Genomic DNA, 27557 nt, shown 5'->3' with positions numbered 1-27557 from the left:
CAATAGAGTCAACCAACCCTGTTCATTTCTCTACTGTCATGTATCACGTCAGGAGGGATTAGAAGATGTCTTATATGAATTGTCAAATCAAATGCATTCGTTCATTCACTTACAAGTCTTGATTTTACAACGACTCTTTTGGGGGAAAAAAAATACAAAAAATGACCATGATTCCATATTTCAGTATCGCGCGCACACATTCACGGTCAATGTCACATGAATACAGTTTGACACAAACCCTCAACATATTTCAGTTTCTCAAGTCTTTGGTGAGGATCCAGCAGACCAGTGGAAAGCAGCATCACTTCTTGAGTCTCCTGGGTGATTGTAACTCGGTTCCATCTCTCCCAGGTGGGAAGGGTTTGACCTTCTGCTGAGACCAGGAAGCCTGACAGCCTGCAGAGAGCTTATTATATGGCACTATACATCTGGTACGGGGGGGAAAAGTATAAAAATGTACGCACTGTATGCAAGTCGCTCTGGATAAGAGCGTCTGCTAAATGACTCAACTGTAAAAATGTCAAATGTCATTCACACGTTTACAACAGAATGAAAAGTGTAATTATAAAGATGCCGACTTTCTCCGTGAGGTTACACCCATGCAACCTAAATGAAATGTAGAAATATGCAATGTTCAGGGATTGTGTGTAGCATCTCATTTGAGAAAAAAATTGGTAATTGTAGTGTTCATGTTTCATTTTGATATACTGTATATGAATATTCTGTCTGTTTTTAACAAGTACCTACAGAGCTGTATTCAATGTTTTGACCACTAGCAGAACCCTCTATCAGGTTTCAGGTGAGACCCAAGTGCAGACTGTGTTGAAGTAACAATGTTTATTGCAACAACAGGGGCAGAGAAACGACAGGTCAAGGCAGGCAGGGGTCGATAATCCAGAGTAGTGGGGCCAAGGTACAGGGTGGCAGGCAGGGGTCGATAATCCAGAGTAGTGGCAAGGGTACAGGACGGCAGGTGGGCTCAGAGTCAGAACAGGCAAGGGTCAAGACCAGAAGGTCAAGGTAAAAGAGAGACTGGGGAAAAACAGGATCTGACAAACCGCTGGTTGACTTGAGACAAACTGGCACAAACAGACAGGGAACACAGGTATAAATACCAAAGGGGATATGTGGGGAAGATGGGCGACACCTGGAGGGTGTTGGAGACGAGCACAAAGACAGGTGAAACAGATCAGGGCGTGACACCCTCAGAAGCCCCTTCTGTGATTTGGAGAATATTTTCAGGTCAAACACATCCAGCTCTTCTTTTGAAGTCAGCAACACAAAGACCAGAGATGACCACTGAGCAGGTGAGAGGTTGGCCTCTGAGAGACATTCTGCATGTAGCGTTTGACCAAGAGAATGGTCATTCAGCTCATTCAGACAGTGGAACAGATTGAAGCATCTCCCTGAGGGTATGTCCCTGATATTCTCCTTGATGTATTCCACTATCCTCATATTGGTCTGTGTGCTGCTTCTTGTCTGTGTCAGAAGGCTTCTGAGTCGAGTGTGACTGGACTCCAGCGAGAAGCCGAGAAGGAAGCTGAGAAACAGGTCCAGGTGCCCACTCTCACTCCGTAAGGCCTTCTCCACGGCACACTTATGTCGGCTAATTTCAGAATTCTCATCTTGACTAAAGGTTGATTTGTGGTTCATCCAAAAGGTTAACATTGCCGTTGTCGAATGTGAGAAACACATAAAGCAGCCAGAAAATCCTGGATGCGCAGATGAACACTTTCTCCTGGTACAGCATACACTCCTCTCTAAAGATCTTCGTGCACATTCCTGAGAACACGGACGCTTCTCTGACATCAATGCCACACTCTCTCAGGTCCTCATAGAAAATCTGATTCCCTTTCTACAGCTGTTTGAAAGCCAGTTTTCCCAGGGTCTTGACTCTCTTTATTCCAGTGTGGATCTGGCTCATCTTTCCCATGGTACAGTGCCTTGCAAACGTGTTCACCCCCCTTGGAGTTTTTCCTATTTTGTTGCATTCCAGCCCGTCATTTAAATTGATTCTAATTGGATTTCATGTAATGGACATACACAAAATAGTCCAAATTGGTGAAGTGAAATGAAAAAAATAACTTGTTTTTAAAAAATGCACGAACAACAAAAAAGTTGTGCGTGCATATTTACCCTTTGCTCTGAAGCCCCTAAATAAGATCTGGTGCAACCAATTACCTTCAGAAGTCACATAGTTACTTAAATAAAGTCCACCTGTGTGCAATGTCACATGATCTCAGTATATATACACCAGTTCTGAAAGGCCTCAGAGTCTGCAACACCACAAAGCAAGGGACACCACCAAACAAGCAGACCAAGGAGCTCTCCAAACAGGTCACGGACAAAGTTGTGGAGAAGTACAGATCACGGTTGGGTTATAAAATAAATATCAGAAACTTTGAACATTAAACCCATTATAAATGTTTTTAAAGACTATGGCACCACAACACACCTGCCAAGAGAGGGCCGCCCACCAAAACTCATGGACCAGGCAAGGAGGGTGTTAATCAAAGAGGCAATAAAGAGACCAAAGATAACCCTGAAGAAGCTGCAAAGCGGAGATTGGAGTATCTGTCCATAGGATCACTTTAAGATGTACACTCCACAGAGCTGGGCTTTTAAAAAAGCCATTGGTTGAAAAAAAAAAAAAAAATAACACGTTTGGTGTTCGTCAAAAGGCATGTGGGAGACTCCCCAAACATAACCAGGTCTCTCTCGGAAAAGAGATATTATCTCAATGAGAAAAACCTGTATAAATAAAGGTAAAATAAAAAATATATAAAATATGTAAGGAGGTACTCTGGTCAGATGAGACTAAAATGTAGCTTTTTGGCCATCAAGGAAAAATCTATGTCTGGCGCAAACCCAACACCTCTCATCACCCCGAGAAACTCATACCCACAGTGGAGCATGGTGGTGGCAGCATCAGCAGGGACTGGCAGGGACTGGGAAACTGGTCAGAATTGAAGGACTGATGGATGATAAATACAGGAAAATTCTCGAGGGAAACCTGTTTCAGTCTTCCAGAGATTTGAGACTGGGACGGAGGTTCACCTTCCAGCAGAACAATGACCCTAAGCATACTGCCAAAGCAACACCTGAGTGGTTTAAGGGGAACATTTAAATGTCTTGGAATGGCGTAGTCAAAGCCCAGACCTCAATCTAATTAAGAATTTGTGGTATAACTTAATGACTGCTGTACACCATTGGAACACATCCAACTTGAAGGAGCTAGAGCAGTTTTGCCTTGAAGAATGGGAAAAAAATCCCAAATGGCTAGATGTACCAAGCGTATAGAGACATACCCCAAGAGACTTGCAGCAGTAATTGCTGCAAAAGGTGGCTCTACAAAGTATTGAATTTTGGTGGTGGGGGGGTGAATAGTTATGCATGCTCAAGTTGTCTGTTTTCTTGTTTGTTTCGCAAATAAATATATTTAGCATCTTCAAGGTGGTAGACATGTTGTGTAAATAAAATGATACAAACCTCCCCCCCAAGAAATCTGTTTAAATTCCAGGTTGTAAGGCAACAAAATAGGAAAAATGGGGGGTGAATACTTTCGCAAGCCACTGTACTTCATGTTCATTATTGACCTCTCTACTTCCACCCTCAGTGATATAGAGCTCTGTGTAGATCTTGTTGAGAAGTGTTGTGTTTCCTAGTTTAGATATTCCCTCAATTATACTTTCAAACCTCTTCTTCAGATGAGATTTAAGTTTTTGTTGGCACCTCTTGGCAAGTGTATCTAAAAAATATATATTTTTGGTACTTTTTCCCCAGTTTCATGATATACAATTGGTGCAGTCTTGTCCCATCGCTGCAACTCCCGTACTGACTCGGGAAATGTGAAGGTTGAGAGCCATGCATCCTCCAAAACACAACCCTGCCAAGCTGCACTGCTTCTTGACACACTGCTCGCTTAACAAAGAAGCCAGCCACACCAACGTGTCGGAGGAACCACAGTACAACTGCCATCAAATTGTGCACCACCTCATGGGTTTTCCCCGTTCACAGCCAGCTGTAACACAACCTGGGCTCAAACACTGGGGCTGTAGTGGCACCTAATGTGATGCAGTGCCTTAGACAGCTGTGCCACTCCGAGGCCAAAAACAGAACATTTAACCTTTTTTTTGGTACTTAAAAAAATTGTATTCAGGATTTCAAGCTGAAAGTCTATGTACAACAGATGTTTTTAATTATCTACAGAGGTAAGCCTCCACTATACTAAGGTATTTACTTTGTTTGGTATATACTGTGTATTTCGTGAATTTAGCATTAAACCTAGAGACTACGTGCAAATTCATGTTTAACTGCACAATCTGATTGCACTAACTGGCTTTTTAAGCTAACACATTTTGTTTGGCTCATATTATATAAACGTATTAAAATATTATTTAAATATTTCTTAGTTCTATATAGTTCGTTAGCGAGCTCATTCTGGTTCATGTTCCCCAAGGCGTGCAGTGTGCCCTCTCTGGCACTGCTCAGCTGATCCTCATTCAGCTGATCCTCATTCAGCTGATCCTCATTCAGCTGTTCCTCATTCAGCTGATTCTCATTCAGCTGATCCTCATTCAGCTGATCCTCATTCAGCTGATCCTCATTCAGCTGATCCTCATTCAGTGTTCACCGCTTCCTCATCCTCCCTTTGACTTCCAAAGCATTCTGGGAGATCTGGAATCCTTTTTATCCTCTACAGCTCTTTCTTCACAAACTTGATGATATTGTCTTCAAGTGACTGAACACACACAATTAAAAAGATAAGATCAAAAGAATATCCATGTATTTTAACATATGAAACTGTTCATTTATATCAGGGGTTTTCAACCAGGAGTCCGCGGCCGGTACTGCAGGGGGTCCGCAAAAATATATTTAAAAGAAAGTCAAATATTTGTTTTATTTCAACGTTTCTATGAATATCGCTAGCAACAGAATAAACACATTTTCAATTACATACCTATAGTAGACAAGAGCAGAATATATATTTCTAATGATGTCAACTTAATTTCACTCATCACAATTACACTCACTGGTGTATCTGACATAGGCTTTGAAAAAGCACACTCAAATAGGCTACTAGTCGGTAAGTGCCTCTGGCTGCTGGTAAGCTTTCTTGAATTGGACATACATTTTTGCCAACACATGGCTAAACAGCTGCTCTTGGCAACCATGTTTGGCGTTACCTTTCTACCTAATAGACTATGTTAGAGTTTACACTTCCTCTTTCAACTACAATGTGGGGAGGTCAAAATAATGAAAAACGATCTAACAAATATATTCATTTTAAAATGTTGATTACTTTTTCCTTGGCATTATCATTCACCTAATGAAAAGACAAGAAATTTGAAAAAAATGTTTTGCTAACGTATGATGGGATATTGCCAGTTTGCCTGAAAGGGGGTCCCTGGGCAAGGAAAGGTTGAAGACCCCTGATTTATATACAGTGCCTTCAGAAAGTATTCACACCCCCAAAATACTCTGTGATGTCAAAGTGGAATAAAACTTTTCATTTAATTTTTTTACTATTTATAGAAAATAAAACACTCAAATATCTTGATTAGATAAGTATTCAGCCCCTGTGAATTCATCTTCCAGTGTCTGGTGGAAAGCAGACAACCAGGTTTTCCTCTAGGATTTTTCCTGTGCTTAGCTGTATTCCGTTTATTTTTAATCCTAAAAACTCCAAGGTCCTTAATGATTACAAGCATGCCCATAACATGATGCAGCCACTACTGTGTTAAAAAAAAATATGGAGAGTGGTACTCAGTATTGGATCTGCCCCAAACATAACACTTTGTTTTCAGGACAGTATTACTTTGGTGTTGCAAACAGGATGCATGTTTTGAAATATTTGTATTCTGTACAGGCTACCTTCTTTTCACTCTGTCAATAAGGTTAGTATTGTAGAGTAACTAAAATGTTGTTGATCCATCCTTATTTTTCTCCTATCACAACCATTGAACTCTGTAACTGTTTAAGTGACCATTGGCCTCATGGTGAAATCCCTAAGCGGTTGTCTTCCTCTCCGGCCACTGAGTTGGGAAGGACACCTATCTTTGTAGTGACTGGGTGCAGTATTACACCATCCAAAGTGTAATTAATACCTTCACCATGTTTAAAGGGATATTCAATGTCTGCTTTTTTTTAACCCATCTACCAATAGCTGCCCTTCTCTGCGAGGCATCGGAAAACTTTCCTGGTCTTTGTGGTTGAATCTGTGTTTGAAATTCACTGCTCGACTGAAGGACCTTACAGTTAATGGTATGTGTGGGGTACAGTTCATCTTTGGATACAATCATTTGTGATCTAATGTCAAAGTCTAATGTCATGTTGGCAGGTAAGGATTTGGTGTACAATAATATCACAATTTATTCATTAACAGAATAGTATTTTCTGAACATGTGTGTAGGTGTGTCTGCCTGAGGTGCTATTCTAGCGTGTGTGTGTGTGTGTGTGCCGCCAGTCTCCGACAGCCATGAATAAAACATGCAAGAGGTGGTGGTGGTGGTGGAAACTCCAAAGTCAGTGGTGTGTGTGCTTATGTGCTGCCGGCCCAGGCGACCCATGATGTCAGTCAGTTGGCAGGAACCTGTCACTGAAAACGTCCTTCTTCTTTGAAGGCCTGTCATTTCTAATGTACCAGAGCCAGAACTGTGGCAAAAGTAGTCTCGTTTGGCTTGTGTCGTGTGTGTGTGTGTGTGTGTGTGTGTGTGTGTGTGTGTGTGTGTGTGTGTGTGTGTGTGTGTGTGTGTGTGTGTGTGTGTGTGTGTGTGTGTGTGTGTGTGTGTGTGTGTGTGTGTGTGTGTGTATGTTTGTGTTTTGAGGGGAAACATTTTCAAATTAACATATCCACTGAACCAAACAGGAATCTCAGTCCATTTCCCTACTACACACATCAAGGTCTCCATACTCTCACTTTAGCAGTAATTGCTCCTGTATTTCAATAATGCCCTCAACCAAGACAATTCATTTGAAATACTAATAAACCAGACTTATCCCAATTGCACTTGGTGTTCAAGGTCATCAAACGCACCACATCCATGATAGATATTTGACATAATGTGACACATCTGGGATGCTCGCGATTCCTCACCTGGACAGTAGGATGCTGCCCCTTAATGAGAATGGACTGCGGAGTGAAAATTGTCCAAGCTTTCCAACTTATTGTAACGTCACAGCAGTCATTGAGGGGAGGTATTGTCAGCTATAATAGAATAATGTAACATTTAGAGAAAACATGGTTCTGCATACCAGAAGAGACTTGATCAGCACCAAGCAAAGGCTCATTCAGACTTATATTTCTAGATGAAAAACTTAGGGAACTTTTTGCACCTTTATCCAGGTATGATATCTGTCCCTTGCAGCCACGACAGAAATAGAGACGGGCTTTCAATTAAGTGTCTGAGGCATTCTCTCAGGTGACAGGATAGGTGTTTATGCCAGGGTGGTGGGGGCTGATGGGTAGGCGGGCATGGTTGTATTTCTCTGCCCATTTGGCCCTGTAATGAGCCACTCTGACGAGCTTGTCTGACAGCAGCTGGTGAGAAAAAAATACAAACAGGAAACAGCCAGCCAGGGATGAGAAGAAGTGCAAATGAGAGCGAGGGAGGAGAGAAAGTGTGTAATGCATGCTGCTCTTAAGGCAGCAATAAATTCCATTTTAATGGGGCACCGCAGCAGTATCAGGCACTCAGCAGCCTGTTGTGTTTGATGCCAAATTGGGCAGAATAAACAGATTTGCTGTGCAGCTGGCCCAAACTCTATCATCCCCTCCCTCCCATCACTCCTGCTCCCCCTTTCCTCCCCTCCAAACATCCCAGATGTGAATTGCACCATGCACATAAATTCCAGAAGTACATTGATTTCAATGGGATGCAAAAACTTGCCTCAAACAAAGAAAATAACTGGTTTCTAATCTCATCCGTTAATCTGGGATTGAGACATAGCCCTATATAGCCAGAATCTATACAACCGGCAGCATGAGACGTGAAGTCAACTTTACGTTAGCTGTGTATTACTCCTGAAAACACTTGCAGTGAATTATCCCTTTTAAATTATGTCATGACAACTACAAAATGGTATATTCACATGATCAACTATTGTATTTCTTTAAAACTACCTTTTTTCTTATACTGTATAAAACAGTGCATTATGAGGGTGTAAAAAAATGGTGCAATTGCACCCCATTGTGGATAAAATAAAACTTCAGGTTGGAAAATAAATGAAAGGTGCACTGTGACACACACAAAAGGGAAATCACTACATAAATGTGATTGTATAGGAATCTTCAACATCTCCTTCCCATCAAGTTTTACAATTGGCATGATAATTGTGTATCAATAACAACACTTTTTGATTAGAGTGTTTGTATTAGAAGGCAGAGAATCCTATAGGTTCTTTGGAAGCCATATGAAATACAACATAGAAACTAGAATTCAACCGCAAGGTACACATACAGCTACTCTGAGCACAAGGATGCATATATGACTTACTATTCCTATTCAAATTCGTACAGAGATGTCCAGTAAGAGCCATTCTCGTGTTTTCGTCTTTGGTTAGAAAGTTTACACAATCCCCTTTCTATGTGTTACCTTATGAGGTTTGCATGATTATTTTACTGTAAAAGAAAAGTTAAAACGTCAAATAATTGCATTCCAAAATGTAGATCACATTAAGAGTTGCAGGACAAGCTCCAAAAGATTGCAACAAAATGTAGACCAAAAAAAAAAAATGTATATGTTTTCTGGTTAGTGTACCACTAACTCTGTGATTACAATCACAGTATAAAAAGGAGACTCACTATCAATAGATAATGTATACATGATTAGGCTTTACACAACAGGATGTACTGTATAGTGAACGGTCAACTGATCAATTCACAGAAAAGTCAAAGGTCCTTGGTTTGAAGCAGCAAAGTCACATGGGTAGATATAGACTTTCACAAGTAGACAGATTTGACCATACTGATAAGTCATCATAACGGCCAGAATTCTTTGGGACCTTTATGAGGTATTTCCAGCATTGTCCACTAATGTTGCTGCGGGTAGGAAATGTGCTGTAATTGACACAAGCTGTTTCCAATCAAAATCAATCAATGTCTGGTTGTGCGTGTATGGCGGGGGAGGCGTAGCTCTGCTAATCTTAAAAATCGTATAAAACGGATTTGGCAGGGAATAATATTTGTAGATCAGTGATTCTACACCTCACTTTGCTCATGCTGATCCTCTCCAGCACTCTCGGAAGTTAAAGCTTAAAAATTGATCATTTAGGGGCAGTTAAAAAGGGGAAAATCAATGACACCGGATAACACCCCCCCCCCCCCAAGTTCATTAGAATGTACTTCCATGGTTGGTTTCATTGTCTGTGTTTACACAGGCAGTCCAATTCTGATATTTTTCCACTAATTGGTCTTTTGACCAATCACGTCAGATCTTTTTTAAGACCTGATCTTATTGGTCAAAATACCAATTAGTGAAAACAAGACAAGAGTTGGGCTGCCTGTGTAAAAGCAGCCAAAGTCCCTCCTTTAACTGACCCTAATTAAAAAATAAATGCAAAAATATCCGAGTCCATTGGAGAGGATTCGATCCACTTGAGAAAAATGAGGTGTAGAATCAATGATCTACAAATAGTATTCCCTGCCAAATAAAAGGCTTTGTGCAATTAAGATTCACAGCACTACGGCTCCCATGTCTAAGGCGATCCTCCCACCTAAACACACACTCACAACCCGACATTGATTGGAGACAGCTTGTGTCAACTGAATAACATTTCCTAGGATTTCCTACGTGCAGCAAACCTAAATGGTTAAAGCACAACACCACAAAAAGTGCCCCAAACTCCTGGCCCTAGTCATCACAACTACAAACATATTCCACAAAAGTGGAAATAAAAATTGTATAGCATTAAAAAAAAAAAAATTAAAAGAGAGTTATAGTTTAAAGTTACATTAAGCTATTAGCAGCAGTTAGTTTAAAGCTAAATCAAGTATTGCATGGTTCATAAAAGAGAGTCTAAAGGGTGTGATATAAAAGTATATGAAATACAGTACACTTAAGTAGATTATCTTATCCAGAGTGACATACAGGAGCAATTAGTGTTAAGTACCTTGCTCAAGGGCACGTCGACAGATGTTTCACCTAGCTGGCACATGGATTCGAACCAGCAACCTTTCAGTTACTGGTCCTATGCTCTTAACTGCTAGGCTACCTGCCACTTATATACAGTAGCTAAAGTTAAGAACAGATTTTTCTCCTTGACCACATTACTGCATTATTGGTTCTTTAGAAAAATAGTTTTTTTTAAATGGAGTAAAATTGTATCGTTTCCCTAAATACTGTGGCTTGACCCCTACTTCAGCTGAGGGGAGGCAAAAAAGCCTCCTTGGCGACTTGAGCTTGCAGATGCCTTGCTCTTGCTTCCAAATCTGTAAAATGACAAGAAAAAAAATTAACCCCCATCACTCCAATACTAGGAAGAAATACAACAGACAGCTAAATACCCATTTAAGGACAGATAGAAGGACACATTCAGCGAATTAAGCACAGATGTAATCCAAGCTAGTGAGAAATTATTTTTTTGGTTGACAAATGTATCACCCAAGAAACACACAGAAGGAACATTACTCTAAACTAAAACAAACATCGGGGTCATGTTAATTCGGACCCACAATAGAACATGTTTTAGAATGTTAAACAATCATTAGAATTTTTTATTGGACCAGGTACTCCCTGTTTCAGTAAGTTTTCTTATTTGGCTCCTAATGGAACACAACCTATTTGAAATGTGCATTAAGATCTTGGGGGGGGGGGGGGGGGGCTATGTTTAGAGTGTGCCGCTTACATGGTGGTGTTTGACAGGGTCTTCTTCATTCGCTGGGACAGGGAGCTGGAGGAGGGAGTTTTGGTCATCTGGTGTTCTGGAGTAGTCACTGGCCCCAGCATGCTCACTGGTTGGGGGAGAATTAACACAGTCGGGAGAATATTAGCTCAGACTGTGGAATTTGTTTCGCACATTACGGCCATAAAAACATTCAAGTTTGAGTTAAAAGGCCATAGCAATGATAAAGGATACGTTTTGTATTTAAACATTCCTTGACACTAGTCTATGGGCCGGGACAGACTGGCTCAGTGGTGTTTACCTTTGTGGTCAGGAGTGTTGTAGCAGTTAGCATTGCCCTTGACCATGTTGTCTGCGTGGGCCTGCTGCTCTACTGTGTACTGGCTCCAGTACTCATGAGGAAGGTCCAACAAGCGCTCCATCACCTGTTTACATCAACAGGAATCAAATACCCAAATAACACTAATTTCTGTATGGTGAGAATCATTCTTACTAAGTATTGAAAGAGTACTAAAATAGAACACAAATTGTATGTTAAAAACTAGACAGTTGATTAACTAGTGTCCACATCCTTTAGAAAAAGAAAAAAAAAAAGTACTTTTTTATTGTTCCATACATACCCTTGGTTGTCTGTTGGTATCCTGCAGGATGGTCATGGGGTCTGGTTCTGGGACGGCATGGCCTACCAGGGTGGGCCCGAAAACTCTGGCCAAGTTGGTGACGTCCATCTTGGTATCTAGTACACACTGGGCCACCCTAAAAGCACCAGAAGTCAACCATTTCAGAGAGACTCAAGTGAACGGAGCTCCTGCAGTGCCTTGTGAAATCAGGACACTTAAACTTGCCTTTGATTATGGAGGGCGGTTACCACAGAATTTTAAATGACGATTACATTTACCAAGCAGCACTCTTCCCTGGAAATAGAAAGTGACAGATTTGCAAAGTGACCATGAAGGGGTGGAAGCGCTGCCGTACCTCTGCAGGTGGATGGCTAGATAGGCCAGAGTGTCTCTGTTGGGTTGGGGCAGCTCACTGATGGTCTGGTAGATCAGCGCCAGGCTTTTGTCATAGTCCTGAATTTCTGTGGACAAGACAAGAGTGATAGAGGCACTCACAAGGTAAGGAAACAAATGCGTAATTTTGTCATTTGGGTGAACTATCCCTTTAATGCATACCTGAATACAGTTGAACATAACCAGAGTAATGTCTACGTCTTAAAATCTATTTAACCACTTAAAGAGACAACCAACTGCCAAGGACGGACCTGCAGCCACCATGAAGGCGCGGTTGAGGCGGAAGGTGAGGAGGGGCTCAGGGAGGTTCCTCAGGAAGTCCTTGAGGAGGCCCGTGACACAGTGGATGTCATCCACCTTGGCCAGGGCCGGCACCGTCCTCCCCCGCAGGAACCTCTCCTTCAGCTCCTTCACTGTGCGCCCCTCGCCTGACACACGGTACAGACCCGTCTGAGAGGGGCGGTGGAGAGTGGGAAAAAAATTAATGGGCAGGAATGTTAACTGGCAATTAGGGACAGTTAAAAACAGGAATTATCAAGGTAAAAAATACATTCGCCATCAAAGCTAGGATCTGAAAATATGACTGATGTTCTTTCCTTTTATCAAAGTGAATTTTGTAAGTGCTAAAATGGCTGCTCACCTCATTTAAACCCCTGTGTTCGATCTCTTTGACACAGTGGACCACTAGGGCTGGGATCATGGGAGAGGAGGAGGGAGCGTAGTCTGCAAGGGTGCTTGGCTACAACACAAAAGATACAGTTATGACATGCAAAGTTTGGAGAAGGCATTTCGAAACAAAGATGGTACCAATACAAATTCATGAATGGTGTCCAGAATGTACCAAACCATACGCAGGTAAACCCTGAATCCGATATGAAGAAAATAGCATAATGATCAGTTATTGCTGTATAAGCGCCAAGTGTTGCAAATATGAAGTCTTGTCAATCTAGGCATGTATAACTAACTACACAAGGTTCAGTACCTCTCTGGTCCTGACGGGTGTGCTGCCTGTGGAGACAGGGTTGCACGGCAGGGGGCAGCGATCACGGCACTCTGGGTGAGCCACAATCCTGCAGTCCTGGCACCTCAGGCAGAGCTTTCCAAACTTGGTCTTCCTTCCACAGGGCACGCAGAACTCTGACTTGATAACCTGAGTTAGAAGAGGGGCAGAACAGAGACTAGGCTTGAACGTGTAGATGTTGGACAAATCATTAGATGGTAGATAAGATTACTCAATTTTAGACTTAACTGGGTCAACAACCTCAAGTTAATTATGTGACAAAAAATTTCAAAAATAATATGTAAATCCTAAAAACAAGGTACAAGCAAAAACAATAATGACAATGTGTACCGTTTTGGCGAGGAACTCATGCTTTCGGACCCCGCCTTTGGCTCTGGGTGTTATGAGTGGGAGTGGAGCCTCACTGCATGGGGTGGTGCTGGGTGCCTCGCTAGCCGTCTCTGATTGGTCAATAGTAGTGGTACTGTCCCAGCCCTGAGGATCTGGAAGAACAGATATACAGTTACAGATGTAGCAGGGAACTATATTGTCATCTCCTTGAAATCTCGTGGCAGTTGCTGGGATTGACAAAAAGTGGCGTTTATGCATGAAACGCTTTCAAACAAGGGAGGTAGCCCATTACCTGAACTTGTCCATTCGTTTTCACTTTCCGTTTCAACAAGCTTCACTACGCTGTGCCCATTTGAACATGCCCCTGGCTGATGAAAATAAGGATGCATCTAGGCTTGCTAGTGTCATCTCACCAGTCCTGCTGCGTATCCAGTAGCCAGGCACTGTCTTGATGGTGGACACGGCCTCCACAGGACCTCCGTTGACAGGCACTGTGATGGTGGTTTTGGTCACTATGGAGTCATTAATCTGCAATAATACACACACATCTTGTGATTGACAGGAAATAATACTCAAAAAGGAGAATGCAAACACAGAAGCAACATCTTTTTTTTATGTAAAGATACTGGTCTAGTGACCAAAATTCTACACATTGAATAGCAGTGTGCTGGAGTGCTATCCAAATCAAGTGAGACTAGGGTCAGAAATTAAGTCATTTTGTAGATGTTGCATCAGCTTCACCGGAGTTAGTTTCAGAAGCCTGCATTGAGTAGTACCCTCTCCGATGTTCGGCCACTGGACCGGGGTTTCTTCACCACCTGCTGGGGTGGCTCGGCAAGGTTTCTGGGAGAGCGCTGTGGAAAGAAATAGGAACGACTTAGCTAACCAAACTTTCAAATGACTGAGCATTGTAGATAACCTGGCACTTATGACAACATTTCCACCCCATCCTTGACTACAGATCCTTTAGATAACATTTGAAAAAAAATGGAAAAAAAAGACATGTACATTTCTATTGTGGATCTAAACTAAATAGTAACTCTCCACACACCCTTTTCTGGAGCTTCCTCAGTCGCACCGTCCTCATCACAGAGGAGTCCTAGAGGGAATAGAGAATGGTGACTCCACAGTTCATGTTTAGGAGAATATCTAGAATATTAGGTACTGTTAGTGTGGCTATATCTACACTTAAAAATATAAAAACGCAACAATTTCAAATACTTTACAGAGTTAGTCATTTAAAGGAAATCAGTCAATTGAAATAAATGAATTAGGCCCTAATCTATGGATTTCACTTCTGGGAATACAAATATGCATCTGTTGGTGACAGATACCTTTTTATTTTTATTTTAAAAATTTAAAAATGAAAGAGAGAACCAGTCAGTATCTGGTATGACCAGCATGTGCCTCATGCTGCGTGACATCTCCTTTCCATAAAGATGATCAGGCTATTGATTGTGGCCTGTGGAATTTTTTCCCACTCTGCTTCAATGGCAGGTGAAGAAGCTAGATGTGAAGGTCCTGGGCTGGCGTGGTCTGCGGTTGTGAGGCTGGTTGGAAGTATTGCCAAATTCTCTAAAACGACGTTGGAGGCAGCTTATGGTAGAGAAATGAACACAAAATTCTCTGGCAACAGTTCTGGTGGACATTCCTGCAGTCAGCAGGCCAATTGCACAATTCCTCAAAACTTGAGACATCTGTGGCATTGTGTTGTGTGACAAAACTGCACATTTTAGAGTGGCCTTTAATTGTCCCCAGCACAAGGTGCAGCTGTGTAATGATCATTCTATTTCATCAACTTCTTGACAAAGGAGAAATGCTCACTAACAGGAATGTAAACAAATGTGCTTTTTTTTGTATGTAAGATTTCTTGGATCTTCTATTTCAGCACATGAAACATGGGACCCACACTTTACATGTTACGTTTATATTTTATTTGATCGCTTTTTCTATTTTGGCATATTGTTATTCATGTATTTTTGTGATGGCGCACGACTACAATGTCCAAGACAAATGGGCCCTTGGGGAAAATGTAAAGCGGATACTATACAACTCCATTGTGTCCTCCTCCCAAAGCTAAGAAGTCATCCGTTTTGTCATAGCTAATGCTCTACAACATCAGACAGGTCCTAATCCAGGCACAACTCGCTGTTGGCTGGGGAACTCATCCAGATTCATCTATGCTCTGATCAGGCCCTACACCCAAACAAGGGCACTGCGTTCATCCACCTCTGGCCTGCTCGCCTCCCTACCACTGAGGAAGTACAGCTCCGCTCAGCCCAGTGGTTAACCTAAGAGTCTGCTAAATGACTTAAATGTAAATGTAATGTAAATACTACCAGAGAGTCATCCGTTTTGTCATAGCTAATGTCAGACAACAAGGAAGCAGATTCATCTATGGTGGTTAACCTGAAAGACATGACGGGAGGCTTGGTTATGATCACAGTTCTGAATCATAACAATCTGGGCCATATTCACCAAGGGCCCGATTCAGACTTGGGAAATGTACGCCCATCCAACACACTTCTCAGTAGTTGGTATTCCGACTTACCTTATGCGGGTGCATAGCAGGCTTTGTAGGCGTGGCTCCCTTGCGTGCCCTGAATAAATGTCATTCGACTGCTGAAGACCCTCCCACTTGCTTGCCAACAGATTTCCTCATGGAGTTCATTCAATAGGGGTTTCAGTACATTTATCTAAAGCCATTCCTTTAAAATTTGGTGTACCTTTAATTTGAACTCTCTCAACAGAATATAAGGGATCAATGAAAGAAAGCCATGTAAATACATGCATATTAATCTCGTTTTCAGAACCAATTGGTCAATTTAAAAATACTCTGATCTTGTATGTCATTTAGAGTTAGGAAAGCCTTTATTATTGTTGTTTTTTAATGGTTTGGAGAGCCTTTAAGCACTAAATATATCGGTGATTCAGAAATACAGTGGTTTGATTCATCCTGAAAGTTGCCATATTCACTTGTTCAATCCATGAAATATTCTAAGGTGAGAAAAGTGTAGAATAGGGGTTGAACATTAGTCCTATAAATCTACCCTCATAATCCTCACCAAGGATGGAACTGTATGACAACGGTCCAGTTGTTGTGAACCGTGCGCCAGGCTCCAGGTTTATACTGCTACGTATGGTCTATATTGATTCAAAAAGGCTACATGTCCCAAATTACTGCACAACTTGTAATATATTAGCCTATTATGATCCACTACTAAGCATTTAACTGAAGCAAACGGCCAAAAGGGGCTAAGAGTTTCTGAATTTGTTCAAAAACAAATGTTTCTTATTATTTCCCATTGCAAACTTTTTTTCTCTCTAGAGGAGTGTACAGTACCTGCGGCTGGTGTTAAGGCTGGTGTTGTTTTTGGCGGCCTGTGCGGCCTGGGAATGGGCGTTGAGGAAGGCCAAGGCCGAGCGCTGCTCCTCGCTCAGGTGGAGGCTGCTGCTGGAACCATCCGCCACCAGCAGATCCCTGATCAGCTGGATCTGACGCTCCTACACACACACACACAGACCAGGAAATTACCTCATGATGTCCTAGCCTTCCAAACAGTGTTCATACTAACTCATAGGCTCATTAAAATCAGGCTGTAATGCACAATGAATTGGTATAGACAGCCTGGTGTAAATGCTCCTTACAAGCCAGAATGTTTAATAAAGTTGCATTTGAACTTACTCTTACAGTTGGCCGTGGTGTTTGTCCATCTTATGCTCAAAATTTGCGACAAAATATCTACAGGAAAGTATTGTTTACCTGACTTTTAAGACCTCCGGTACTGAAGTTTACAATTCTATCACCTGCCACAAGCACAAAACCATGTTGACTTCAGTTAGTATGTATGCTGAAGCCAGCAGGTGTTCACATGGTTTTGCGCATGTGCCAGGTGATAGTAATGTCAACTTCAGTACCGACCCTCTAAAAAAATCTTTACAAATTGGGTAGTTTGTTGCAAATTTCAACCACCTGAAGGACCAACAACAACAACCGGTAGACTAAATTCAAATGTAATTGTATTTTATTCAACATTAAAAATCAAATTAAAAAAGGTTTATTGTGACATACACCAGATAGTGAAATGTGTTGTTTTACAGGGTCAGCCATGGTAGTAGTACAGCTCCCCTAGAGCAAATAGGGTTATGTGCCTTGCTCAAGGACACCAACATATTTTTCACCTTATCGGCTCAGTTACTCAATCCAGAAATATACCAATTAACTGTGTATTACAGCCTGGTTAAATCATTCTAACTCATAACTAATTAACCATAGTGGTCTTCAAACTTTACCCTCTATTTAACAATGAACATCACAAAAAGCAGCATTTCCCAATAGAAGCCACCACAATTTTATGATGTACAACACATTTAATGTACTGTAATCTTTCTATAACTGTACCAACCAGTTTCTCATAGTCAGACTCCGCCCGCTGGCGCCGTCTGATCTCCACGTCCACCTGGTTGCGCGCGTGCTTCAGCTTGACCTCCAGAGCCCCCCTCTCAGTCTCTGTTTTGGTCAGCACCTCCTTGCATGCCACGAGCTTCTCATCACACTGGAGCCACTTCTGCCTGCAGTCCTCGAAGTTCAGAGCCATCTGGATGAACTCTGGGCAGAAAAGCAAGAGGATGGTTATTGTTTTAACAATCTGCCTTTTCTCTACAGACCTGTTGATTCCTTTGAAGTCAATCTCCACCATTGTTTGGTTTTTCAGGTGAGGAGTGTGTGTGTGTGTGTGTGGGGGGGGGGGGGTGTATTTTCACCAGCCAGTGAGAAAACCTGCAGTCTCTGATATGCCATCCCTGATATGCAATGCCTGGAGAAACACTGATCGCCACCGTCAACCAACAGCATGCTCCACTAGTCACTTACGTGGTTCGATGCCCTCAATGAGAATCTCGGAGTGAGCAAGCAGACTCTGAAACTGGTTGTGCAGGTTCAACACGGTCGATTCCATGTCCTGATAAAGTATGGGTTAAAAAGGGGAAACAATCACGTGACAGAAACCCAGCAGGGGACTTGATAAAAGATATTATACTATATTCCTCTCTGACTTTATTTATTTGGTCGTTATAACGTTAGCTAACAAACATTATAAATAATAGATGGGCTAGCCAGCGTAGGCTATTTTAACAGATTGAAACGGACTCGCTTCCATTTCTTTTGCAAGCAGGCTAGCTAGCTAAATTAGTTAACTTTAGTAAACAACACTGACAAGAAAACAAAAACAAACAGACACTTACGGGCGTCGGTCCCCTTCCCAGGACAAAGTCTCGCGGCTGAAGTTTCCAGCTGATGTCAAAAGCAACTTTTATTGCGATTCTTGATGAACAAGCTACGTTGTGTGTCTAGCCACACCTGTATTATCTGGTCCCAAGCATTTCAAAACCAGGCGCCAAGGCAGAAGGCGTTTCTTTTGTATTATTGACGCAGTACTGCCCCCATCTGTGTTGGAGTGTAAATATGCTTACAATTGATAGGCCAAAATACATTAGTCCGGATCCAGCGTTTAAGATGCCCTAAACGTGGTATTGCAAATTTCCTGCAATACCACACATTTTGCCATGACGTATGCCATGTTAATGATATCTGAGTGATTGTGACTAACAAAATCAATGGGGGTCCCTTGGAGGTCAAGGCCCCTGGGCACGTGCCCTGCATGCTCGGTCGGTATTAGGCCATGATACCTAAAAGTTTAGATAACTGTCTAGACTAACTTACCAGTCTAAAAATTGGTAGCTGACATGACTAATTTAGTGACTGTCAGTGACTGACAAAACAAGAGAAAAACTGCTGAAGCGCAACCAAATTTCAATCGTGCACCTGTATTCTGCTATTCTGGCTCTCAACAGTACGTTGGGACCCCTACTGGGTCCCCCTAGTCACCTTGGGCCCTAAGCGACCGCTTATGCCTGGAGCTGGCACTGATACAAGTACCTTGTAAGAACCCATGTTGAAAGAAAATTGGCAAGTTACGTTCTTCAAGGCTCTGGGGCGTAAGACCCCGATGAGATAGGGAGGAATGCCTGTGAGTTTTCAAGCCTTTAGTCAGACACTGGAGCCTGTCCTCTTTCACTTGGTCTGTCACACATGGGACGTACCCCCGCAGCATCATTAATCAGCCCAGGCTGGCGTATCTGGGCCCTGCAGAAACTCTACTGTGTCATGTCATGAGAAGAACACACACTCGTATATAGAGAAACACACAAATAGTCCACTCACACACACACACAAACATGCAAATGTGGACGCACATGCAAACACAGTTAAAAACACTCATTACAGACACACTCGTTTACACATCGCCTACTACATAGGCCTGCATGCAAATATGGACATCGGACACATGATCTAACAAACACATGCAAACCCTGAATACACTATACATCATTTACATTTAGGTTATTTGGGTAGATGCTCTTATGCAGAGTGACTTGTAGTCAGTGTGTTCAACTAAGGTAGATAAGCAACCACATGTCACATTCATTGCAATAAAAACAAAAGATGCATGCAAACACACACCTGTAAACCACAGGATGCTGCTGAGGGGAGAAACGCTCACAATAATGGCCGGAACGGCGCAAATGGAACGGCATCAAATACCTGGAAACCATGTGTTGGATCTATTTGATACCATTCCACCTATTCTACCACGAGCCCATTCTCCCCAATGAAGGTGCCACCAACCTCCTGTGCTGCACACACATACCACCAGCAACACCTATCAGCACATTCTACTTTGCTACGCAGTTCATTCACTCCTAATTGTCCATTTTGTGTTTACATTTCTCTTCCACTACTGCAGGTCCATTAGACTTGATTTGAGATAATTGGACCTGTCAGTCAATAATACTTTATGTATTATTCATGTAAGAGCAATAGGCCGTTCCCTGGCTCTGAAAAATGTTCCTCTTGTCAAGCATCATTTAACTGCCAGAACTCACTCTCTCTCTCTTCTCTAAACAGTCGATTGTGTTGGACTGACTGGAGAACTTTTTGAGTTTCCTCTCTAGAAAGACTGGCATCAGTCTTATGAAGACTGTGATACGCAAAGAGAAAAAGGAATCACTTTGCCACTTTCCCAGACAACCCAGTGAAGGCATTTTGGGAAATAAAGCCACCTACCATGCCAGTGAAGAGTTTTAACAACAGAATGCATTTAACACATTTCTATGAAAACACACATCTCCTTCCACCCTATGTCGTGGCTACATGACTTAAATCCAGGGCCATACTTTGTACACACACACTACTCAATCCACTTTAGCACTTTAACGAACAACAATCTTGCAATTCTAATGCATACTAGCCACACTTACTATCATGCTGCTAAGCCAGGGCCTCCCTCCCACCTGTCCATAGTTGTTGGAACTGTACTAATTAGCTCATTTTATGAAACAAACAAACATTATATCTGTCAATTATGTCCCCTCCAAAAGGACCACAATGGAAATAAGCTTTTAAGCGTTATTGTTTTATCCTTGATGATTTTCTTAAATTGCACGTGGACGCGTCACCGGCTGATGCGCCCTTATGTTTGTATTTGAAAAATAGTCTAATAAATTCAATCAATCAATCATAGAGCGCACAGGAGAAAAGCCAACTCTACTATCAGGACCACTATCAAGGAGTCAGCAATACAAAACTATCAGGGTAACATCATTGCAACAAAAACAAGACTAACATGCAGATTGTTTATCGCAGAAAAAAATGTGTTGTGTACATGGGGTGGAACGCGTTTTGATAGTAATGTGCATGCATTATGAGCAAATATGGTTGGTCACAGCGGACTCCTTTTGGCTCGTTCCTTAAAACTGGATACTTGCTTTCTTTATTTAGTGGGTCTCTAGAAAAGTCCTAAAGTTTGGGATCTAGTGTTGTGGAGAAGTTCTGGGTCATTATAGCATCACTGAATCCCCACAGGCTGGCAGCGTTGTGCTGAGTACATGGTTAGGGCTTTCCTGTGGTACCAACACAACAGCAGTAATGGATCTGCAACTAGACTCGAGGGGATCACTTAGTCGACACACATCCACTTAAGAGGAAGCAATGCATGGATCCGACCCCTCCCCCCAGCCCCACACAATGAACATCCTGTGTGTGTGTGGGTTGGTAAGGGCTCAGGGTTTGCTGCAATGCCAGCACAGCAAAACAAACTTTGGCCTTACATTTTCACATCACCCTCCAAAGCACTGCAACACTCAATCTCCATATTGTGAACCATCAGCCCTAACCCCAGGTGACCTCAGTACTAGTAGTACTAGTACATTCAACTACAACATAGACATTCTTCCCAAGTGAAATGTGACAGAACCAGTAAGACTGCATATCCCTTGACAATCACATCATATGAATTTTGGCTGTGATTGTATGCAGTGTATGTGTCAATGTGATGTGTGTGTGTGTGGGTGCGCATTCATGCACGTGTGTGTTTGTGTGTGTGTGTGTGTGTGTGTGTGTGTGTGTGTGTGTGTGCGTGTGTGCGTGTGTGCGTGTGTGCGTGTGTGTGTGTGTGTGTGTGTGTGTGTGTGTGTGTGTGTGTGTGTGTGTGTGTGTGTGTGTGTGTGTGTGTGTGTGTGTGTGTGTGTGTGTGTGTGTGTGTGTGCGTACATACAGTACACTAACATGGTAGAGTGGTATAACATAAATTAGATTACACAGAGAATCCTCAATTCACAAAGTGGTTCCTGGAAAAGGCTTCCTTTTCCATATCCCTATGGCACCAAAACATCAACATCAACATCAACAAACAGAGGAGGTTTCTCATCAAAAGACTGCATTGACACATAGCCAGTAAAATATAGAGGAAATCACTGAGCGAAAACCATTATGACAAATAAATATTTTATTCAACATAACTTAATGAGAAATAATGGCAGACAGTAGGCCTACCTAAATGCTGTTCTTTTTACTGTTATGCATTTTTTTTAAATTTGTGCTTGAAAGAAATTAGCCCAGTAAGGTATGTGGGCAACAGGATAAGGCCATAACATTGTAATAGCATGAAGCCAGATTCACAAAGAATTTGGATTCATTTAGCTTGGTCTTTCCTTAAATACTCTCTCCTGAGTACACTGGTGCAAGAGCATGGTAAATGTAGGGCACATTACTCCCATAAATGTAGGGCACAAAGTATCACATCAACACCACATTCAGAATCCCACCATCCCCTCGTCGCCAATCAACAAATCAAATCAGTATTTCTGTTTGGCGGTCTCCTGTCTGGCATGCATACAGAGCCTCAGGAGCTCATGGTGGCGATAGGGATGACGATGACGAGGATGATGGTGATGGAAGTGAAGATGAGTGCCCCCAGCTTGCAGGCTTTGGCTCTGCGCTGGTTGGCCTCTTTGCGCCTCAGCAGTGTGCTGTAACCTGGCGTGTAGATATCCTCCATCCAAAACTCCAGGTTATTAGGGTTTAGAGACTCCTGGGCCTACGAGACAAAGCATAAGGTCACCACTCTATCATGCCAGTCAAGTAGATAACCGTTCCAGTTGTTCCATTAAAAGTATTATTCCCTGGGGCCTCCCGAGTGGCACAATGGTCTAAGGCACCGCATCGCATGCAAGGCTAAAGGTGTTACTACAGACCCGAGTTCATTCCCGGGCTGTGCCACGACCGGCCGTGACCGGTTTGGCCGGTGGGGCTTTTCTTGGCTCATCGTGCTCTAGCGACTCCTTGTGGCTGACCCCGGTCGCCAGTTGAAAAGTGTTTCCTCCGACACATTGGTGCGGCTGGCTTCCGGGTTAAGCTGGCGGTTGTTAAGGGGTACGGTTAGGCGTGCCATGTTTTGGAGGACGCATGACTTAACCTTCGCCTTCTGAGCCAGTTGGGAAGTTGCAGCGAGATCGAAAATTGGAGACCATTTTTATATAATTGGAAGTTCCTTTTGGATCCCAGTTCAGATATACATTTGACATTTTAGACATTTATCCAGATAGACTTACAGTAGTGAGTGATACATGTTCATACTGGTCCCCTGTGGGAATCAAACCCACAACCTTGGCATTGCAAGTGCCATGCTCTACCAACTGAGCCACACGTGATTCTATATTTTCTGAAGGTTCACTGACTAATCCTGGTTTGTATCATTTTGGGAGAAAGCTGAACTTTATTTAATGCATTGTAATGCAGTTATAGTGCATCAAAATAAATGTCATATGTATAATGTATTAGTATAAAATCATATTGATCTTGACTAAATAACTCATTTGTTCAGTCTGTTGAACATTTACAGCATATAAGATTATAATAAGACATACGTGCTCATGTGCTTATGAAAAGCAATCAAACATTTCCTCTTGGAAAGCAGGGAGCTCGTACTGGCGGTCTGACGGGTCCCGTGAGGTGATTTAATGCGGCCCACAATTGTCGTTAAGTACTGCGCTACCAAAAGGTCAACAAGGTCAAAATATACAGTACCTGTAGGTCCAGAGGGGACATTCTGGCCTCTCTCTCCTCCACGGTCCAGACCGGGGCTCCTCTCCCCTCAGCCAATCGGAGGTCAGAGGTCAATCCAGAGGTCATCCCAGAGGACAACCCTGGATTGGTCAAACCGCCACCCTTCTGATGGAAGAGAGAAGAGTTGGACACCTGCTCCACCAAGTGGGAGTGTTTTTGAGGAGGGAGTTTGTGACTCTGGGCAGAGCTGTTTGATTGGTTCGTCTGCATGGAGGGTGGGACAAAGATGTGAAAGAGGAAACGTGGATGGATGGGAGGAAGAGAGAAACATAAATCAAACATAATGGCAGGAACAAATATGGAATACATATGTGAACAAACTGGATACACACAAGCAAACCTGCTCTTGCATTTGTGTGGATAAGTGGGGAATTACTGATTACTGAAAGGCAGTCTTGCATTGACAGTAAAAGAGCTATGGGAATAATTGACTAAGTAAACAACTGACCACCTAAACCACATAGTCTGACCAACAGGCCAGCTAATGTCTGACTCAATTTCTGCTTTAGGTTTTAGTCTCCGTATTAGTCTAGTTCTTTCAAATGTCTGCCTAAAACCCCCAAATCCACAGAATTTATAATTCCTTACCCTCACACAACTAGCCACTAGCCTTGCTAGATCCAAACAGCAACATACAACTATATGGAGCAGGTAACAGGTCAGACCCAGACCCTAAGACTGCTTTACAAGACACACACAGCTAAACTCCTGATTTAGCAACAAAATGAGCACACACACACACTAAAACACACACACACATACTCACACTCGCACACACTATCACACTCACTCCAAACCAAATCCAAATCTCCAAAACGAATGCATGCATGCACACACACACACACACACACACACACACACACACACACACACACACACACACACACACACACACACACACACACACACACACACACACACACACACACACACACACACACACACACACACACACACACACACACACACGCACTGACTAAGTTGGTACAGTACCTGTCCTGTTTTCCCGGGCTGGTCCTTGTCATCTTTACTTTTCGAGAAAGACACCGTCCAATCCCGTGCAGACAAGATGGAGATGATGCTTGGCCGCTTGGAGTCCACGCCACTCTTGCAAGAGGCCTGCCGAGAGAGCACCCCCTTCTTCCCCACTTTGGTTTCGCTCACACCTCTATTCTCCTCCATCTTCCCCCACCGGTTCCAGTCCAGGCTACCAAACGAATGCACAGATACAGACAGGGGCTGGGGCTCAGAAGAACCACCAGACCCAGGGCTGAGCGGATGGCTTAGCACACCCAGGGAAGACTCACCGCCGCTGGGGGGTCCCAGCCCCCTACCTCCCACGGCCTGCTCCTGCATCTTCTCGTCCAGCCGCTGGAGGAAGGAGAGCACCTGGGAGATCTCGGCCTTGACCTCGGACAGGGACTCCAGGCTCTGTTCGATCTGACCCATTCTCAGGAGGAGTTTACACACGCTTGCCTTGAGCCCTCCATCGTCACTGCCGTCCAGCGAATGGAAGAGCCTCTGGAGCTGGCCCAGGCGGCCGCGCCGCGCCTCCGGGGTGTCCTGGGCTGCCGAAGGACCCCCGTCGGGGGGGCAGATGTACCCTGTGGAGCCGCACATGCTCATGTCATCCAGGAAGCGGAAGATGGTGCTGATGTCGTCCTCGCCTAGCATGTCGGGGTTGTCCATCGAGGTCATGAAGGACAGGTGGTCGGCGTGCACCAGGCTCCGCAGGTGCCGCGTGCCCGGCATGGTGTCTGTCTGGGTGCCCGTACTGCAGGCCATCCACCCTTCTCCTTCAGGTCTGGGACTGACGGTCCCTTCCCATCCCTTTGGAAGGGGCAACCACTCACCAGAGTTTGTGGTGGGGCAGGTAGCAAGTCTCCTCTGAAGGGAGCCCTCAGAGCCATCCAAGCTCACCAACCTGTCATCCAGACTGAGGCTCTTGTCCATCCATCCTGGCCTACGGGTCCTGGGGGGTTGGGGGTGGAGGGGGGACCATTCAGGAATAGTACCCCCTGGGCCAAAGTATGTGGAGTCCTGGAGGTCATCCAGGCTTTCATGCTTGACCTGGCGCTCCGGCGAAGGCCGCCCGACCGTGGGCGAAGGATACGGGTTGGAGAGCATCTCGAAGCTGCGATTGGTGAAAAGTTCCTGCCTCCCTCTTCCTCCTACTCCTACTCTCGGAGCCACGGTACTAATGGTCACCTCTGGAACGAGGTGCGACTGGTTGTGGAAGTCCATCTTGAAAATACCTCTCTTCTTCGTGCAGGAATGCCGCTCCGATCCCGGCTGCGATCCCGGCTCTGATCCGGGATCCCTGGGTGCCGAGTCTCCACTCAGGGAATCCTTTGAGGACTCGCTGTCTGTCTCCAGGGGGAGGTAGATGCTCTGCATGGCCTGGCCTGGGATGCTTCCACTGCCAGCGAACAGCGGGGTGTTGTGGCGCCAGTCGAAAGACACAGCCCTGGCACGGCCTGGAGGGGATGACGAGACCAGAGAGAGGGGATCAGGAGGGAGACTGGCACGCTTGCGGAACGAGTAATTTGATTTGGGCCAGAGCGAGCTCTGGTCGATAGGGCCTGAGAGGGTCTGAGAGTCTGACAGTGTGCGCACCCTATCGCGGCTGGAGAATCTCACCTCGTCAGCGATGGGCAAAGAAATTTGCAAAGAGGGCCCCGGGGATTGGTCGATATTGGGGCCGAGCTGAACTTTCATTGGCTGGGCCGCCTGGGCCTCTTCAGGAACCCCACCCGTCATTTGAATGAGGTTGAATATTGTGACGATGTCAGCTGCCACGCCAATCGGGGATGTCCCCAGTCCCTTAGGGTTGACCCTGTCTCTGAAGAGGGTGGCGGGGAAACAGGGATCGCGGCAGGCTGCGGAGAACAGCAGGCTCCTAAGCTCTGTGAGGTGCTGCAGGTCGAAGCGGGTGCTGACCATTCTACACAGGTCCTGAAAGGAAAGCCAGGGGCGCATAGCAGCCAGCTCCTCCAGAATCCCCAGCAGGACCAGGGGGTACTCCTGCTGCAGACTGGCCATGACCCAATATCACCTTCAAATTAACAACAAAATCAACAGGGGATGTGGTTGAAAATAAATCGTAAGAAAATGTATGTATTACCACAAATGTATTACCACTTGAATAACACTGACTAAAAAATTACACAATAACAAAGCTGCCACCCCTCCTCTGTTTTGGTAAACAGCTGATGGATAGGCCTTGAGAAATGTAACCACTCTCAAATTCATAGACAGAGCTATGGATGCAAGGACTGACCATCCATGATATAAAAATAATAGTTTTAACCATGCCTGTTTTATGGCTATACAGTGTTTATTAACATTTACATTGTTAACAAACACTGGAGTAAAACAAGTCTATATTTTGGGTTCTGATGGGGTGCAACAGATGAACTAAGCTCATGAGGCATTTATACACTATATATACAAAAGTATGTGGACACCCCTTCAAATTAGTGGATTTGACTGTTTCAGCCACACCCGTTACTGACAGGTGTATAAAATATTAGGAGTAGAAGGGCCTTACTGAAGAGCTCAGAGACTTTCAATGTGGCACCGTCATAGGATGCTTCCTTTCCAACAAGTCAATTCCCCAAATGTCTGCCCTGCTGGAACTGCTCCGGTCATCTGTAAGTGCTGTTATTGTGAAGTGGAAATGTCTAGGAGCAACAACGGATCAGCCTCGAAGTGGTAGGCCACACAAGCTCACAGAACGGGACTGCCAAGTGCTGAAGCGCGTATAAATCAAATGTCCTAGGTTGCAACACTCACTACCGGGTTCCAAACTGCCTCTGGAAGCAGCTTCAGCACAAGAACTGTTCGTAGGGAGCTTTATGAAATGGGTTTCCATAGACAAACAGAC

General features: G+C 43.8%; 2 protein-coding genes and 1 non-coding gene across 3 annotated transcripts; all 3 read right to left on the bottom strand.

Moving 5' to 3' along the window:
- Positions 1-7882: 7882 nt before the first annotated feature.
- Positions 7883-18608, bottom strand: LOC124003135 (rac GTPase-activating protein 1-like). Its single transcript, XM_046311199.1, has 17 exons — positions 18451-18608; positions 18080-18167; positions 17613-17815; positions 16550-16710; positions 15546-15615; positions 14258-14305; positions 13983-14060; positions 13620-13734; positions 13207-13358; positions 12838-13005; positions 12496-12594; positions 12107-12305; positions 11818-11923; positions 11463-11598; positions 11144-11267; positions 10846-10951; positions 7883-10429 (listed from the first exon to the last, which is right to left on the bottom strand). The coding sequence occupies exons 2-17, from the start codon at positions 18162-18164 to the stop codon at positions 10354-10356; spliced, it is 1926 nt and encodes a 641-aa protein (XP_046167155.1). The 5' UTR covers positions 18165-18167; positions 18451-18608; the 3' UTR covers positions 7883-10353.
- A 3428-nt stretch (positions 18609-22036) lies between these two features.
- On the bottom strand, positions 22037-26713 carry LOC124004284 (major intrinsically disordered Notch2-binding receptor 1-like). The gene is made up of 3 exons (XM_046313074.1): positions 24665-26713; positions 23633-23875; positions 22037-22643 (listed from the first exon to the last, which is right to left on the bottom strand). The coding sequence occupies exons 1-3, from the start codon at positions 26711-26713 to the stop codon at positions 22449-22451; spliced, it is 2487 nt and encodes an 828-aa protein (XP_046169030.1). The 3' UTR covers positions 22037-22448.
- trnaa-ugc lies at positions 23183-23252 on the bottom strand. Its single transcript has one exon. It is a non-coding gene; the product is annotated as a tRNA-Ala (tRNA).
- Positions 26714-27557: the final 844 nt, after the last annotated feature.

The sequence above is a fragment of the Oncorhynchus gorbuscha genome, linkage group LG18 (assembly GCF_021184085.1).
Source record: "Oncorhynchus gorbuscha isolate QuinsamMale2020 ecotype Even-year linkage group LG18, OgorEven_v1.0, whole genome shotgun sequence".
Classification (NCBI taxonomy): Eukaryota; Metazoa; Chordata; class Actinopteri; order Salmoniformes; family Salmonidae; genus Oncorhynchus; species Oncorhynchus gorbuscha.
Note: the sequence above shows the minus strand (reverse complement) of the source record. Positions and strands in the feature narration are given on the sequence as shown.